We start from the raw sequence: 17,684 nt of genomic DNA, 5'->3' as shown, positions 1-17,684 counted from the left end.
CAAACTGGAAATATAGCCGCATTCCACATTAAGAAAATTAGACACTTTACCCTGGAATAGATAACATATTATTTATTTGTCCTTTAAGTAACACAGCCACATTTCTTCTTCAATAAAAGGACTTTATAAGAATCAAATAAAAAATAAAATATGTACAAGACAAGCAACCCTCCTTGAAGGAAACCATGTAAAAACAGACCAGAATCCTACATGATGCAGCCCTGCTGTTCCTCTTAAGCAATTTTCTAATCAGAACATGAGTTGGTTACCAGGTCTCCCTGGCTGCACTCTGGAAACATACTGAATGGAATCATGATGTCTAATCTGAACTCAATTCAGACCCTGTTTAAGATCAGATAGAAAACATCAAATCACATAGGAACGACACGAATCGTCTTCGACCATAAAACACAGATGAACTTTAAAAGTAAATCTGAAAGGTAAAATAGGGTAGCTTTTCAATCTGTGTAGGTACGACTGTGTAAAACTCAGACTAGGCCACATGGGGCCTGCACAGCTAAGATCTTATCTCTCCACGATGCTCCTCGCCTCCCTTCTCCTCCTCCTCTTCTCCTCCGTGTTAAATGAGGAAGATGATGTCATCAGTCACCATGACCTGGTTGTCGTCCTGCATACGTGAGAGGCTGCCACGCACCTCGTCAGGGGTAAAGGGCGCAGCAGTGCTCTTGCCAATGCCCTGCAGCAGGGCGTTCATGCCCACGGACTGTGCGTGGGCATCACGGAACACGTCCAACAACGCTGCCTTGAACGCCTTCAGCCTGGGGGCACACAGGTGGTCAAATAAGTATTCATCTGAATAGCACTAGAAAAGTTTAATCTGCTAGTCACACTTTGTTTGCTCTGCATGAACACCTAACAGGAAACAGACTTGAAATGTTGCATCGAAGGAATAATCAGCATAAACTCATGCATAAATTGACTATCTCCTGTTTAAACAACATCGAAAGCAAAGTGAATACGACGTGAACACTTCACAAGTGTCAAATTTCCCTGCTACGATAGTGAAATTCTGTAGTTAGACTAAAGTGTCTTACCTGTCTGGTGAGACCTCAGTGTGGCCATTCTCTGGTGGTGTCTCTGTGGTCTCCTCAGCTGGTCTGGGAGCAGGGGAGTGAACTGCAAGACAGGAAATAAGAAAGTTATATTTTTCAGGAAAAAAAGCAATTAATAATTTAATATAATTGAATATATTATCATATAATGCAATAATATAATATTACTTATACTATTATATCAGTACTATATTTAATACATTTTGGTCTGCTAATTTTAAGATGTCATCCATGATACTACACAAACACAAGAACAGACTGTGGTCCAAAGGGGTGGCATGTAAAGAAGCTGAGGAACATCAGCTGCAGTCTGAAGAAGAACTTACTTTCTGGAATTTGTTTCTCTGTGGTGAAGTCGTAGGGGTCATATGCCTCACTGCTCTGAGAGGGCCTGCGCTCAGCTGAACGGCGACCTCTGGTGGCCGATGAAGGCACGAGAAAAGGAAAAAAACCATGAGTGCACACAATCACACACGGAAGTAGCATGGGTGACCATACACAGACTGCATGTGTAGGAATTAAACACACATTTTATATACTTTATTTGATTCCACTTTACAAGTCAAGTTACATTAAGAATCAATTCTTCTGAATAATCCAGTAGATTAAAGCAGTTCAGCAATCTATCATGAGTTTACAGATTAAAGGGTATAGGAAGCATCGTCTCTTCCAAATAAACATGCTTCCTATTATTGCTAATATGAAACAGTACACACACACACACACACAAAATGGATGACACATCTTACCTCTTGCGTGGTGGCCGTGGTGTGTCCTCCACGTCTTCCTCTTCCTCCTCATCCTCAGACTCCGTGTCGCGTCCCTCTGACCTCGAACGCTTCTTCTCCTTCTCCAGGACCTGACGACAGGCACAAGGCAGGACAGCAATAGGGTCAATCCAACTTTCACACACCGACAAACTCAACAAACGCAAAAGGAGAACAAAAAGATTCACAAACAAGCCTCAAGCTCTTCTGGAGACCCGCAGAGAGGCCAACGGGAAGGCCACTCACCTTCTTGAAGTAGGCGAACTGCACAAGCTCCACGGCCACCTCTGCGTCCTCCAGCTCCACGGCTTTGCTCATGCGGGCCTTGGCGTGAGCCGTGGACAGGCGGATCAGCGTCTCCAGGGATCGCGCGGTCACTGGGGACGTCTAAGAGAGGAGACAAGAGGAGACCGTCACACTCAGTCTATACGCTCATGTGCAGGTTAGTATAACCATAAGCTTCTATTTACCAACACACAAAATGTTCTAGTTTTAAGCCCAAAAAGCATCTTAAAGGGATTTCTTTCTTCATGGATTTATTCCAGGGTGTCCTATGGACATACAAGGCTCTGTGTGTGTGTGTGTGTGTGTGTGTGTGTGCTTACCCTGGCGATGTCAGAGCCCAGCTGTTCCTGGCCGCGGAGCCTAGCATACTCCTCTGCGATGTGACTGGCTGCTTCGCCGGTCAGCACAGGAGTGATCGCCTTGGCAACATGAATGTACTTCCTCATAAACTCCTTGCTCACAATCCTATCTCTGGATCAGGACAAACACAGAGGAGAACAGTGAGTTTGTAGTCAATCTGGTTATAACGCAACTGTGGATCACAAGACAATACTACGAATGGAACGAGTTTTAAAGGAATTAGAAATTAGTTCCTGTGGCATGCGGCCTAAAGCATCCTTACACCAGAAGACTGACAAGATTTGGGAAAGATTCTTGAAAGATTGTAAACTTTTGAGTAAAATTTGAATGGGGGGGCATTAGTTAAAAGACTCCAATCTTTCAAGAATCTTTCCAAAGTCTTTTGATGTATGGGTAACATTACCTGCGTCTCTTGCCGTGCAGCAGGTTGTTGTGCTTCTCATAGACCTGCATCTCTTCCTGCTCCTCCTGAGTGGTGTCTGGATCCTCAGTGGCGAGCACGTCCACGGCGCCACCTAGGGACAGCACTGCAACACACACACACACAGCAAAGTGTCACAAAGTACAGATATACAGTATTTTATCTTATTGCTCACACACACACACATTAATACACACAGACAGAAAACCATGGTATGAACACCCTGAGAAAACCTTGGGATAAACTACTCACAGAACCAATCACAGAAATGTACAAATGTCCTTGTAAACAAACAGCAATGCTATTAAGAAATACTTCTTTTAACGCACACACACACACACACACACACACACACACACAGACACACACACAGACACACGCAGACACACGCAGACACACACACTAACACACACACAGACACACACACACACACACTAACACACACACAGACACACAGACACACACACACACACACACACACACTAACACACACACAGACACACACACAGACACACACACACACAGACGTACCGTCTCCGTCCTGTTCGCGTGGGTCCCGGTAGCGGTGCATGCGCAGCACGTGGTCAGAGATCACACGGTCCTGCTCTGCGTCCATCTGGTCCAGCATGATGAAGAGCAGGTCAAAACGCGACAGCAGCGAGTCCTGCAGCCCGATGTTCTCCATGGGAGTCTTATACTGATCATACTGCAGCAAGGCACAAACAGAGGTCAGAGGTCATTTGCAAAGCACTTTACTTTTATAAAGCCCTTTTATGGAGCACAAAAACAACAGTAGTTGATCATAAGTACTGTGCAAGACCATAAATAAAAGACTATATAAATATAATGCAAGTCTCACTCTTGGCTGTAGTTAGTGACCTTACATATGTACTGGCAAAAGGCTTAGTGATGGTGACAACTTGGTTTTAAAGGGCTTGTTCATGTCTGTGTGTGTGTTGTTCTCAATACAGAACAAACACACACTGACCTTTGCTACCAAATAGGGTCTTTTATGGGTTTGAAATGACCAATCTAGTTGAGGTGCCGGTGGTGTCGTGTTGAGCTTACCCTGCCGTAGACGGGATTGGCAGCTGCCAGCACGCTGCAGCGGGCATTGAGCCTGGCGTGGATGCCCGCCTTGGCGATGGTGACGCGGCCCTGCTCCATGACCTCGTGGATGGCCGTGCGGTCCATGTCAGACATCTTGTCAAACTCGTCGATGCAGACCACTCCCCTGTCCGCCAGCACCATGGCGCCAGCCTCTAGGCGACGCTCGCCTGGACGAGGGAAAAGAAGGGGAAAAGAGTGATCAGTTTGTCTGTTTGTTTCATTTAAGGCCATTTCAGCAACTAAGGCTATTTAATGGCCAGAGCATTGTGTGTTATAGAAGCTTAAATTTTTAAAAATCTATGCTAGTAAGAAATTCTAAAACCTTCAAAGGTGAGGCCTTACTAAAAACATCAGCTATAGAATTTTGCTGATAAAATTGTTGTCTTTTGGTTTTCAAGGCAGGGCAACAGATCAAAATATGTCTCACTGACAGGGGCATTATTAAAAGAGCAGTCAGTTTGTCTATTCACATTCACACATCGTCAGGAGCAGTGATACTCCCATGGGACTCTTCTCGTCTCACTTTTTCTCACACACACACACACACACACACACACGCTGCAGGACAGGTATTATAACTAAATACACCCGCACACTTAATGATTGAGTTGCAGAGTCTAGAAACAGTTTAAGTAAATCTACATATGACATCTGTACAGACAGCTGCTAGTTTGACACATGGTTCTTTGATGCAAAACAATCTCTGTAGATGAGGCCAATGACCTGATGCTTGTGGAGATCACCTGTGCTCTCAGTCCACTGCTACGGTACTTTGGAATGAACTGCATACATCTGTCGAAAATACTGTATCTGACAATAGACTTCTGAAGTTCGCCTACAAAAAAGCTGCCATCTTTGACATCTGGTATCTGGCGATTTTTCCTATGGGAAAATAACGTGGGGATTTTGAATTATCACACCTGTTAAACTCTCGCGGGGATGAAAACTTCTGAAATGCAGATGTTTTCCTGAACACACTTTTGTCCTCTGCCTTCAAGTGGATACTGTGATCTCTGGTACGTGAAGGCGGCACACTTAGATTTTTGCTACCCCAGAGCTAACTTGCAATGCAACTTGCCATAGGTAGTTAGCTTCAATTAACAACCAGATCTCCTTATATGGGCAAGGGTGGCCGTTTTGGTTCTTTTTGTAGGCGAACTTCAGAGGTCTATTAAGCCACTGATCTGGGGGGGGGGGGGAGTACCTGTTTCCTGGTCGGTGGTGACGGCTGCAGTGAGACCCACGCCGGATGAACCTCGGCCAGTGGTGGGGATCGCCCGCGGTGCCGTGTGCAGAACGTACCTCAACAGCTGGGACTTGGCCACCGATGGGTCACCTGGAAACCAGAGAAGCGAAGAGAAAGAAGAACAAGAATTAGAAAGGTCACCACAAACAATAACAAAGTCGGGGAAAACCATGAGGAGATAACTGAAATCTGGCCTCAATCGTGACAATTGTTAATTTTTGTTCTGCAAATCGAGTCATCAGTGAGTAAAATCCACTGTAATTAAATGGTAACGAAGAAGTGAAAATTATTCATCTTGCGGGACATACCGATGAGCAGGACATTGATGTCTCCACGAAGACGCGAGCCATTTTCCAGAACCTTCTCCACCCCACCCAGGAGCATGCACAAGATGGCTTTCTTAATGTACTCATGGCCATGGATACTGGGCGCCAAGGAACGAGCCAGCTGGTCGAACACATCCTACAGAAAAGAGTGTGAAGGGACGAGAGAAAAGGGAGGAGAGGAGAGAACAGAGGAGAGGACAGGAGAAGAGAAGGGGAAAAAAGAGAGAAAAACTGATTGAACACTATAGTTATTTGAAAAGTAACTTAGTAGAGGGATTTGATGTTACACTAGCCTGACGAGCCAGACCCACATTAAAATGTAGGGTCTGGGCAGTCACCGTTTGCAGTGCTCAGTCCGAGGGGCGGGATAATCAGTTGTCTTTCAAATTCCCTCTGCACGCAATAGGACAGCGGCAGCGCTATGAGTCCCATGCGTTTCCCACCAGCAGAGCTAGTTGGCTAGTTCAAACGTTTGCCAACTTAATAAAAGCTTAACTCGTGTCACACTGTTCGCCAGCAGCAACATCCATCTTATTTGTTTTCAAGTAGCAGAGAATTCAAGCCAAACCGTTGCAACTCCTGCCATCAATCATTATGTTAAGCCCACCTAACGACTCTATATACAATTTCATTAGCCTGATTAAGTTTCGATTTCTGGAGCTCACAAGCCAACGGAGAGTTGCTAGACTAGCCCTGGCAGACAAATGTAATTTGCTGCCGCTAGGGGCGCGTCTAGATTTCTAGGCTAATTTTACACAGTAATTGGTAGGAAATACTTCAAAGAGATTGAGGTTTCACTGTGTAAATGCACAGGCTCGTGTTGATCTGGGTGACCGTCAATGCTGGTGCTCCTCACCTTAGAGCGCGACTTGCTGAAGGACTTGATCTTCGACACATCATCGGCAGAGAAGTACGGAGCAGCTTCTTTGCTCATCTGTTTAACCTGGCATGCAATCATGATGGTCCTGATTCAAGAAGGGGAAACATTTTCATGTTAAGACACACACTTAGCCCAAATTTGTTCCTTGATCCTGCAAAAACTGCTCTGTCTATATGCCAGCATTACTTGGCTTTCTTTGCTGTTTAATTTTCTCTTTAGTCTCTGAAGGAGACGGAAAGTTCTTGTAAAACCTTGGAATAGATACATGCCCCTTTTACTGGATTAAAATGTTTCAGTCAAACACCACAACTACAAGATCAAACACACTTCACCAAAATGTATTTTGGTGTGTAGGCATTATAAAGTCTTTCTTGAGTCAGCCTAAAATCCTCTATCCAGAGGATACTTAACACTTTTTAAAAGATGAAGTCAGAGAGGAACCATTTCTGTTACCTAAAGGTTCCAGAGGTATAGCCACCCTTCTTGCCGGGGAGGCAGCGGTAGGTTCCAATGATCTGCACTCGGTCCCCGGGCTTGATCATGTCCACCAGGTCGTTGTCCAGGATGATGTCCACGGAGCGGGGCAGCTGGCCGGCCGGAGCCTTCTCTGGCATCTCCTGCACCGTCACCGTCTGGTGGTCCTTATAGATGGACAGACCAAACTCCGTCTCCAGGGGATTGTTCTCCTCGTCCTGGGGGCGGGTACAGGGAGGGGACAGGGTTAGGGCTGTGTCTGAGCTATTGGGAGGGGGGGGGATAAGGGCCCAGGTACTAACTGAAGACAGTTAGATAGTCAATCCATATGAAAAGAAAAATATCTAAACTTTATTACAGGCTCTAGACCCAACAGCAAGACATACAACAACAACAAAAAAGGAATAGATACATAAGCACATACAAACATACTCTGATTCATGAGAGTATTAACAGGCACCCATACCAAAGTTTCCACAAATATGATTGATATCTGACCGTGCTGCAGCTGGGGCTTGTGAGCATCATTATAATACAGTTTTGTGACTCATCAAATCGGGACATGAACTTAAACATTAGGTTCCTCAAGAGAGCCTGTAATGTGCTTAGACCTGAGCTAGTTTGAGAAAGCTGGCAAAAAGGTTAACATTCAAACATATCTGTACTTAGATCTGTATTTACATATTGACATAACAGCTACATCTCAGGCAAGCCAATGTCTTGAATACTTGTGTCAGGGCCTACAAGTTTTAGACCACAACGCTGTACTGCTTACATAACAGACAGTCTGCTGCATTGCATATTTTTAGTGAGGCTCTACTACAATGCGTACCTTAGTAGGGTAGATAGCACTGGAGGGGAAAGCGTCCAGTGAAGTCATGTCCGTGTATTTGCGCTCCATAGTCTTCTTAGTAGCTGGGCAGTAGTGTACGCTCCGGACCACCTTGGGACGCACCAGCGAACCTTTAGGGATGGCAAGGAGACAGTATTTGGATCACATAAAGCCTATACAGTTTTCATTCATTTTCTGTTCTATAATTAACTCATGTCTGATGAAGGGCTAGGGCCCGAAACGTTACACGTGGTGACAATACCATTAAAAAAAAAACGCTAAGGAGCAGATTCTGGTGTGCGGACTCAACGTTCTTTTACATGTCTGTTCTATGGACCCTTTCAAGAGAGTTCCATTATCAGCATCATAGTTGGCCCCACAAGACTTCCTTTTTAACATTCCATATGTTATCTTAATGCAGAGGAAGTAGATTGGGGCCCAAATAGAACGTTCAAGCATTGTTTTTGTTTACCTTGTTGAAAGGGTCTATAATTAACTCTGAATAACAATATAGAAGTTTGGTTGGGTGATGAGACAATGAAATCCAGTTTAATTACCATGCACTGTCAGTTAGGATAACACTACTATTACAATGTAGCAACAACATACTAATGTTGCGCCTTCAGAGTTGCATGACACTGTGATGGAAGAGAGGGCACTCACATTTGGTGACGATGCCTTCCACACACACCATGCTACCCAGCAGGCGGGAGGTGAGGGTGCGGGGGGTTACGTGCTTGGTGCCGAAACTGCCCTCGAGCCCCACAAAGAACTCCTCATGTTGCTTGGCGTAGGTTGCGTCCACAGATGCCACCAGGTCCTTCAGCGCACGCTGGAAGGCAAGGAGCTCCTCGAAGGCATTATTCATCAACCTATAGAAGATCAGGATATCAGTGAAGGGCCTTGTGTGTAAGACTAAATGTGTCACAATGTGTGCAACAGGGATGATCTGACATCCCGTTTACAATAACTGTGCAAAACTAAGCAGACTTGCAGTTGCAGTACCTTACTTGGAACTTTAAAACTTTCAAAAAAGTTTTGTGAGAGGAAAGGATGTAAACTAAATGTGTGCATCATCTAGACAGTAGACTGTTTAACCCTCTAAGTACCTAAATCCCCAAATGATGAATGATCATTGTGCAGGTCAGACCTCTTTAAAATTCAGCATGCTGTCAGCCAGTCTTACCAAATGAGAACGGTCTCACTCACCTAGCTGCACGAGTCTCGTTGCGCCGCCGGAGGTCGTTGATGTTCACGATAAGGCGAAATTTGTTTTCACTGATCATGTCCCGCACTTTGCTTTGGTAGATGCCCTGATCTTGCTACAAGAATTGAAAAATACGAGTTAAAACATCAAAGCAAATGCAGACATGAATGCCCGTGGTTAAGTAAGGGATAATGTATTGTCCGCCGGTAATTATCAGAAAATAAGTCCCGTCGGGGTTCTGTTCTCCCTGTCGGGACTTATTTTCTGATAATTACCGGCGGACAATACATTATCCCTTACTTACTTAACTGTGCTAAGCAGGGTATTGCTAATACTGCTGTGGAGTACGTTAACATAATGCAACTTCGTATAATGTGTTACTACCGTAATAATGTGCTTTATTATGCACCAACGTTAACCCATGTTACTAACACATTATAACTGGTCAACTAACGCCGTGTGGGGGTTAACATTACTTCAAACGAACATTAACGTTTCGTGACCAGTTACAAGAACAACTATAAGTTAAGGGTCTCACTACATGCCCCTTTTTGTTCGGTCAGTTAGCTAACGTAGCAGCTACTTGGCTAATAATATCGGTGAGTCGCTTCTATCTGACAAATACAAAAGTCGTAGCTGATAATAATACATAACAAAACTTGTTTTGAGTGCATTACCTAAATATTTGGTTCAGTTTAGCACGAGGGTTGAAAACGAACTTAATTCAGGAATGATAACGTTGAGACAATAGAATATCGAGTAAAGGATACTTACATCATCATCAAGAAAATCTAGATAGTCCCTCTGAGCTTCCCTCATCGCTTGGTCGTCAACTACTTCAGCAGCCATTTTTGGAATGAACAATTAAGATATTTAATAAGAAAAAAGGTCCAGAAATCCACAGTCAACCAGACTCTACAACGACGGCACTTCTTCCTGAGGGTTTGCAACTTTTCGCGCCACACAGCCCCCACGAGGTTGGTATATGCTTTTCTATTGGTTAGTATGGTGAATGTAATTAGCATATTCTGCGCGTTCTGTCGTTTTAACCAATAGAAAACACTGAATGAAAGTAATCCCACCTCCTTTCAATAATTCCCGCGAAAAGTCTTCTCGGTGCATGCGGTGAGAAGAGGAGCGAAATATACAATGGGCTGGGCAGTGCATAGGCTACTCAGTTAAGCATGTTTAGTGCAGTGTATTGATTTGAGAGGAGAGATAGGAGTGTTTGTGGAAAGGTATTGCAAACAAGGTATAATCGTAGTAAGCACAAAACAGTGCAACATGTGTGAGTATCGTTTGAAGATGTGCTGTAGACTCCCATGAGTGTTATGAATGTTGATACACTATATCAGGTAGGCTAGCTAGCCTATAGCCTAACCTTTTGTTTCCTCGGGTTATCAGGCTACACATGAACACTTTAATCTGTTTTATGTTACAGTGAGTTACACAAGATAAGAACTAACATACATGCACTAGTTGGGGGCCTGCTTAAAAAACAGCTCCTATAAAATAAAAACTGGGATGTACATTATGGCCCATAGGCTATAAAGGTTGTTGGCCTATAAAAAATGGATACTTAATGTTGTTTATCAATAGCCTACAATCAGTTACACAGGAGCATGACATGTGACAAGCGTGACCACAGCTTTAATAGACTATTTAAATAGGAAAAACTGCATCACAGAAAATATTTTTTTATCTCAAAATAGTCAATTCTGGGATAGATGATGTAGGCTAAGCAGGTCTTCATAACATTAAGTTATATTATGACTATTAAGTGAAACAAATTATGTAGATTTGGGCCTAAACAATGATGTGTGTGTGTGTGTGTAGGCAAAATAATCTCACTTTTTTATTCTGTTTCCTCCTTTTCACTAGGCCCAAGTAATTACATGTTTAGACCACCAGGGTAGAAACTAGCTCATGAAATGTGGTAATAAGACATTAATTAAACTTGTGTGTGTCCTCAGTCCCACCTCTACTCCTGACCCAGCAATACATTTTTACCAAGCTGTCAGATGTTATGGTGCAGTCAGGCTGTTTGAGAGTTGTCAACAGTATTCACAGTAGTCATAGCTCCACTGAGTGTCAGTTGGTGAACATGTTTGAAGAAGAAATGCTATATGGTGGGTTTCGCGGTAGTCTTTATTTGCATTTTGAATGCTTGTATCAATGCAGAAAAAAAGTTAAATCACTTACAGGGGTCATGCCACAGGTTAACTATTGTGTTCTTGTTGACTTTGAAATAAGATATGTCTTTGTGATTAAGGGACTGATTGGACAGAAAGGCTAGGCAATCAAGGACATGGGTAGATAGATGGAGGAGAAATCAAAAATAATAAATAAAAAGTTCTATAGAGATGTGCAAAAGTTGGAGAAAGTCAGATGTGTGTGTGTGTGTGTGTGTGTTTTGACGTGTGATGAAATAAGAAAATAAATAAAAGGTCTGTAGCATAGGGAGAGGGATGTAAAAGTGCTAAAAGTCATGTTGGATGATCAGGCTAATGAAAAATATCAGTTGTTCAGAGCATAATGTATCAGTAGTTCAGTATCAGAATGGAAAATGCAGAATTAGTATATTGTAAATAGGACTAAATAGAGTCAGTAATTATCTTCTTGTGAAATACTGAAGGCCCATGAAGTAAAGCAGTGTGCATAGCCTCTAGTGGTGAGATCGATGAATTGCAACTAACTGAATACTACTCCATCTCATGCAGGAGAAATACAGTGGTCGTCAAGTGCCATAAGAATACTGTCTGCCCTCTCTTGAGCCAATGTTTTGGTTTGACCTTTCTGGGCTACTGTTGCAACTTGCAAGATGCCGGCGCAACATGGTGGGGGCACCTGCTCATTCTGAGCTGGTGACAACAGCAATTAGTCTTATAAACTAATGAAAACTGTTGAATATTCTATTTCTATTTTGCCTTAAATCCTACACACTGTAGCGTCCATGTATATAACTCATTAAAACAAACTATGAGTAGGCTATTGTAATTGAATCTCCAAAAATGCTATGATTATGTAGAAGGGAAGTGATGTTATTCCAAAACCTGAGGTTGAATGGCTTCAAGAGGCTCTGTGGAGATATATAAATGTCAGACAGAATGTCTGAGGTCATAATTAAGCAAGATTATCAACCATACAAAGTACATTCAAACATGTTTATTGAAACATTGTAACTGTACCTTAAGATGTACTGGAGATCACTTTCTTGTTTTTCCCATTTTATCAGATTCCGTCATAAGTTCCAATCCTCCGGTTGGATCTGAGATAGGAAGGAAGAAGTGAGAGGTTCAGACATGAATGGAAATTAAATTTATACAAAACGTATATTTCAGAGAAGAAAGGAGTGATTTTAAGCCGTTAATGGTGCTTCAAGGAGTCTTTGTTAGAGCTTAAAAGGACAACTCTGGTCTAAGAACAACCTATGGTCTATTTTTGAATGATAATGAGTGTAAACTTTTGTCAGGGGGCCAAAACAGAGTTAATTGGAGCTGTTATGCATAGATGATGCTATTTCGTTGTAAATGCATATTCAGATTTTTACTCAAAACTGAACCGATTAAAGCTGCTTTGGAAAAACGACAGTGTACACTCGTTATCATAAAAAAAGACCCTGGCTTATTCTTAGAGTTGTTCATTAATCAGTGTGTGAGAGGGTGCCTCTGTCCTCATATCCCAATATTTGTCTAGTATGTCCACTGCAAAGGGGGTGGGGTTTTCTTTTCTGTTTTTTTCTTTACCTGCTGGCATGGGGTCATTTAAGGGGAGTGGTCCTAATCCACGTGTTCCTGGACGTTGCACACAGGTTAGGGAAGCACTAAACTAAGGGGTGGAATAGGCTCTCTCTGTCCGTGAGGATGTGCCACAAATATTCACATGAAACCATTTCAGCACTTTGCAAGGTGAAGAAATACTTGATGAATTGAAAAAATAAGCTTTACTCATTTACCAAACTTTGTGTACGTGGCTGTAATATTATGCCATCTGGTGGTCAGTTGGCATCTCCATGTCTTCTCCCTTTGGTGAAGGTGCGACTCTTTGAGTGTGGTGTGACAGGTAGATATGTTTTGGATCTGATGGTCAGCATTTTCTTGCAGTGTGGAGGCTTCCTCATCTATCCAGCTCAGATGAATCCTGTTATTAGAAGACACTTTTTCACAGCCCTCATGGGTGTGCAAGATGCAGGAGAGAGTGACATCACCGTCCGTCCCATTGTTAGATATTGATGGGGGTTCAGAGACTGCAGAAGAAGCATTGATGAGAGCTGGTCAGAATCCAGCGCAACATTAAGCTTTAAGCCATTTCAATGCATTCGCAATCACGTTATCATACTGTTATGAAGATGAACTAATATTATATTTCATGGAACTAATGGTTGAAAACACTGGTTAATTGTTTTGGCTGTGAAAGAGAAATGAAATAGTACAATGATAGTTTAGCTAGAGCATAATAGTTAATAATATATATGGTAGACTGTGGCTTTTAGGTCTTCTTTGCATGCTGATGCATTGAGGTGTTCATGCAGGTATAAACAATTTTAATACAAATATGCAAAAATGAAGAAGCATTAGTTGATATATTGATGAATGCTGGTTATTCATCATGACAGCATGCCTTCTGAGCTAAAAAACTCAATATATAATATAAAGGATTTTCAATAATAATAACTAACTATACTCAGTGTTTTTTAACACTAATCCACTTGTCAAAAAGACTGATGTGAATTTTGTGAGGAAAAATATGGTCATATGCAATCAGTAGGCCTACAATAAACCACTACAAGCATGTGAAATACTACTTACTTTCTAGGACATGGAGATAAACCTCTCCAGCCCCTGGTCCACAGTAGTATTCTCCAGCATCCTCAGCGGTGACATTAACAATATTCAGTCTGCAGCAGAAGTCAGGGCTCATTCTCTCAGCTCTCTTTGTGTTGTCTGTTCGGACCTTCCCAAAAGTCATCACTTCATATTTTTGCCCTTGTGAGTTGCTGTAGGTCCAAACGGTATTATGGCAGTCTGATATACACATGTCAGCACAAGGCAGCAACACATGTCCTCCAGCAGCTCTATACCTATATCTGTCCCAGTATCCTCTCACACCTAAAAGAGCAATGTTAATGAAAAATCCATCATTTATTTACAAATTTTCTATTTAAAAAATTAACACACAGTGTTGATGTCAACTCGCCATGAGACATGTGTAATGTTTTGGCGCTTTATAAGTACAATTAAATTGAAAATGAAATTGAAACTCATCATTATACTGTATTGTTTTCATTGCATAATTTCAGACTTCTGTGGGGGGTACAGGTGGGATGTCCTCTTTTTGTAGTCAGCGCCCCTTACCAGTGTGGAGGATGGTGATGCAGAAAATCAACAGTGTGCATGTTCCTTTCTCTACAGCCATGACGTTTCTGCAGATTAAGCACACGCTAGATCTTTTGATCTTCAAATTCTCTTCAACACCCAACTCCCCTGTTTCTAAAAAAGTTGGGATGCTGTGTAAATTGTGAAACCATAACCATATATCCATCAATAAAAAAGAATGTGATGATCTGCAATGTAAACCCATATTTGTTCGCAAAAAGAACGTAGACAACATGTTGAAACTTTTGACTATGTTATGAAAAATATACACTAATTTTAACGGATAAGTTGTGAAATGCTTTAATGGAGCATTTCACAACTTATTCATTTAATTGGTAACATGATAGAATTGTTTTCTTAGCCAAAACAAACAGTTTGCTTTGCTTTGCTTGGCTGAATTAGGGCATACATGATATGGCAAATTTCTCTGTACACAAAATAAACTGGTTGGTTATTAATAATACACAACTTAGTATTGAACCTAGGCAGTTTTTTTTCTAAAGATGCACAAGAAAGAGAAAGGCCACCAGAATGTACAAAACAGAAGACATTTTCTTTTTAGAAACGTTTTAGTCAAAGGTCTGTTGCAGTCATTCTCACTTTTGTATTCCGGATTCCTCCTGTTGACCACCTCATGCACTCCCAGTACCAGACAATCAGCAGTATGAAGTAAATGATGAGCCTTGTTGGAAATTCTGTGATGCAGAAAAGATCCAAGTTATTCAATACAAGTTATTCAGAATCACCCAAATCCATGCACATCCTTCTCCTCAGAGAACTACAAAGTACTATCAGGCATAACGTTTTTTCTGTAATGCTCTGAGTCTAAAGTCTGTTGGTAATTATTACCAAAATGTGGTTGCAATACTCGGATTACCTTTTTTATCCAAACAGTAGGCTACTTTCTAAATCTAGCCTAATCCCACCTGGCACATCTACTGTTTAAATGCGATTATGATATAATTATATGTCCTCTGACATTCTCTTTTTATTGTGTTTTCCAGAGCTGAAGGATATGCTGTTCCTCTCTTTAAACCTCATGTGGTGTACCCTGCGGAGGGTAAGTTACCAATCAGGTGTGTTTTGTGTCAACTGTGTTTTGAAATCAAAAAATTACAGAAGGAATTTAAGAATGAATTTTGCTATTGAGAATTAATTTCACAAGAATACCTTTAGAGTACCTTTATTCCATGGTGTCCGTAACTGGTTGGTGTTTACAGTTTACTGGTCTGTTACGTCACCTGTTTTTTTTTTACAAACTCTCTAAACCTCATAGAAATATATGTACACTCATGGTAATAGAGATAGCACTAATTAAAAAGCAAAAGAGCTTGATCAGCTGGAGACTTCGCTCACTGCCATGCACAACTGAAAGGCTGAGAAAGTCATTTGTCCCCAGGGCCATTGAACTGTTCAATGCTTCACTAAAGAGAAGAGGAGAGATAGACTTCTCTGCATAGTCTGTCTGCCTCTCCACCCTCTCCATGTTTGAGTACTGACTGCCCACTACTGCTTTACTACTGTTTTATTACTGTCCACAGCCTAATGTTTTTACTACTGTTTTACTGCTACACTGTTTTTCATGCTATATTAGCACACATGACCAATTGCTTCTGCTACAATACTGAATGGCTGTAACCCTATTACCTCAACCTATTCTTGCACTGACATAGTTTTTTATATTACCTTGTCTACATTATACTTTACTCTCTTATTTGTCGATTTATACTGGTCTCTAGACCTTATTCTTGCACTGTTGCACTGTTGGACTACTTTTTGCACCTTGCCCATGACACTCACTCTCTTGAGCACCTTACCATGCACACAGAACTACAGGACTACTGTTGGACTACTTTTTGCACCTTCACCATGACACTCACTCTCTTGAGCACCTTACCATGCACACAGAACTACAGGACTACTGTTGGACTACTTTTTGCATCTTCACCATGACACTCACTCTCTTGAGCACCTCACCATGCACACAGAACTACAGGCCGGTCCTGGCCCTGTCACTGCAAGCGTCTCATGCTTGATCACCCTCAAGCACACTGTGAATTTTTTAAATTTAATTTATATAGTATATTTCGTATTTAGTTTTGTTAGTTTTTCTTATCTTTTACTGTCTCTATTGTACAGTGGAATTTGGTGATATGTTTATACTTATATTTACCATTTCTGCTGTAAGTGCATGTTGTGTGTGATGTCTGTATGCTACTGAGACCTTGAATTTCCCCTTGGGGATCAATAAAGTATCTATCTATCTATCTATCTATCTATTTCTCATACTTTCTCTCGAAAAGTGAGGAGGGAAATCTTGCTCATGATGATACTTGAAACTATGTGGACTTTAAGTGTTTAAAAAATATGATTTTTTTAATCAGACACTGTTGGTTATATTAAAGTCAGTTATTCATGTTATGAATAAATGCAGTATAGCATTAATTAAACAGCATTAAAACATATACATGTATTTACAGTAATGTGATTAAAGATGTTTAAAAAAAAAAAATACAGTTTGGGGTCTCCAGTGGATCCAAACTGCTCTGCTCCGGGATGCAAGTGAATGAACTTGTGGTTTTTATTGCTCTGACAAAGGAAATCCTGTGAACCGCAGTTTGCATGCACCTTAACCATTTGCGTGCTATTGTTCTCATTGTCATGTCCAATATGGAGACTGACAAGGTATGTAAACAAAATAGTTGTAGCGGCATCAAATGTACTACACAGAACAACTAATGGTTTTGAACTGAAATGACAACTAGCTCCTTTAATTTGGTTTACTTAGCATAAAGTGGTGTAAAACATACTTTCCTTACATGCCCTATTTAAGAACTGTCTTATGTGATTGCATTGTAGTACATTTGCTTGCAATATGCTATAATAGAAAACTATATAATCATGTTTTTTAGATAACTAGGCCTACAGCATGTAGCAGAACCACTGCCATGTATTCTATTTTTGTATTGTTTCATTTTTTGAATAAATGTTGCTGATATCAATTTGAGCTTTCCTTTCAACTGACCACTTGCCCTCTTAGCAGCTAATGGTCAACAGCAGCCGTAAACAACAGTAATGGAAAGTGATAAACATAAACATGTCAAAGTAAAGACTGAGAATGTGGTAGACATTTGGTAATACACATGGACTGATCACATAGCACATCCTAATTGAGTTAGGCATGGGAACATTCTAACTGAGACCCCGTTTACACGAAGGGAAAACGCAGATATTCCCCTGCGGTTTGGCCTCTCGTTTACACCAAAACCCCGTTTTTATCACAGAAAACGATTATTTCTAAAACCTCCGGCCAAAGTGGAGATTTCTG

General features: G+C 41.5%; 2 protein-coding genes across 8 annotated transcripts; both read right to left on the bottom strand.

Moving 5' to 3' along the window:
• Nucleotides 1-57: 57 nt before the first annotated feature.
• On the bottom strand, nucleotides 58-10,962 carry mcm3 (minichromosome maintenance complex component 3). The gene is made up of 17 exons (XM_042095930.1): nucleotides 9,756-10,962; nucleotides 8,984-9,096; nucleotides 8,438-8,646; nucleotides 7,775-7,905; nucleotides 6,922-7,160; nucleotides 6,445-6,553; nucleotides 5,571-5,724; nucleotides 5,221-5,352; nucleotides 3,975-4,183; nucleotides 3,438-3,612; nucleotides 2,889-3,012; nucleotides 2,446-2,596; nucleotides 2,087-2,227; nucleotides 1,823-1,932; nucleotides 1,400-1,488; nucleotides 1,056-1,137; nucleotides 58-779 (listed from the first exon to the last, which is right to left on the bottom strand). Exons 1-17 carry the CDS (start codon nucleotides 9,828-9,830, stop codon nucleotides 581-583), a joined length of 2,442 nt encoding a protein of 813 aa, XP_041951864.1. The 5' UTR covers nucleotides 9,831-10,962; the 3' UTR covers nucleotides 58-580.
• Nucleotides 10,963-11,111: 149 nt separating this feature from the next.
• On the bottom strand, nucleotides 11,112-15,724 carry LOC121712027. 7 transcript variants are annotated; one of them, XM_042095944.1, is made up of 7 exons: nucleotides 15,538-15,724; nucleotides 14,957-15,051; nucleotides 14,336-14,403; nucleotides 13,790-14,089; nucleotides 12,937-13,227; nucleotides 12,170-12,249; nucleotides 11,112-12,060 (listed from the first exon to the last, which is right to left on the bottom strand). In XM_042095944.1, the coding sequence occupies exons 3-6, from the start codon at nucleotides 14,394-14,396 to the stop codon at nucleotides 12,188-12,190; spliced, it is 714 nt and encodes a 237-aa protein (XP_041951878.1). In that variant the 5' UTR covers nucleotides 14,397-14,403; nucleotides 14,957-15,051; nucleotides 15,538-15,724; the 3' UTR covers nucleotides 11,112-12,060; nucleotides 12,170-12,187. The 7 variants fall into 7 exon arrangements, with proteins under 7 accessions (XP_041951878.1, XP_041951873.1, XP_041951874.1 ...); XM_042095939.1 differs by having other exon boundaries at nucleotides 14,336-14,487; nucleotides 15,527-15,723; XM_042095940.1 differs by having other exon boundaries at nucleotides 14,336-14,470; nucleotides 15,527-15,723.
• Nucleotides 15,725-17,684: the final 1,960 nt, after the last annotated feature.

The sequence above is a fragment of the Alosa sapidissima genome, chromosome 6, assembly GCF_018492685.1.
Source record: "Alosa sapidissima isolate fAloSap1 chromosome 6, fAloSap1.pri, whole genome shotgun sequence".
NCBI classification, from domain to species: domain Eukaryota; kingdom Metazoa; phylum Chordata; class Actinopteri; order Clupeiformes; family Clupeidae; genus Alosa; species Alosa sapidissima.
Note: the sequence above shows the minus strand (reverse complement) of the source record. Positions and strands in the feature narration are given on the sequence as shown.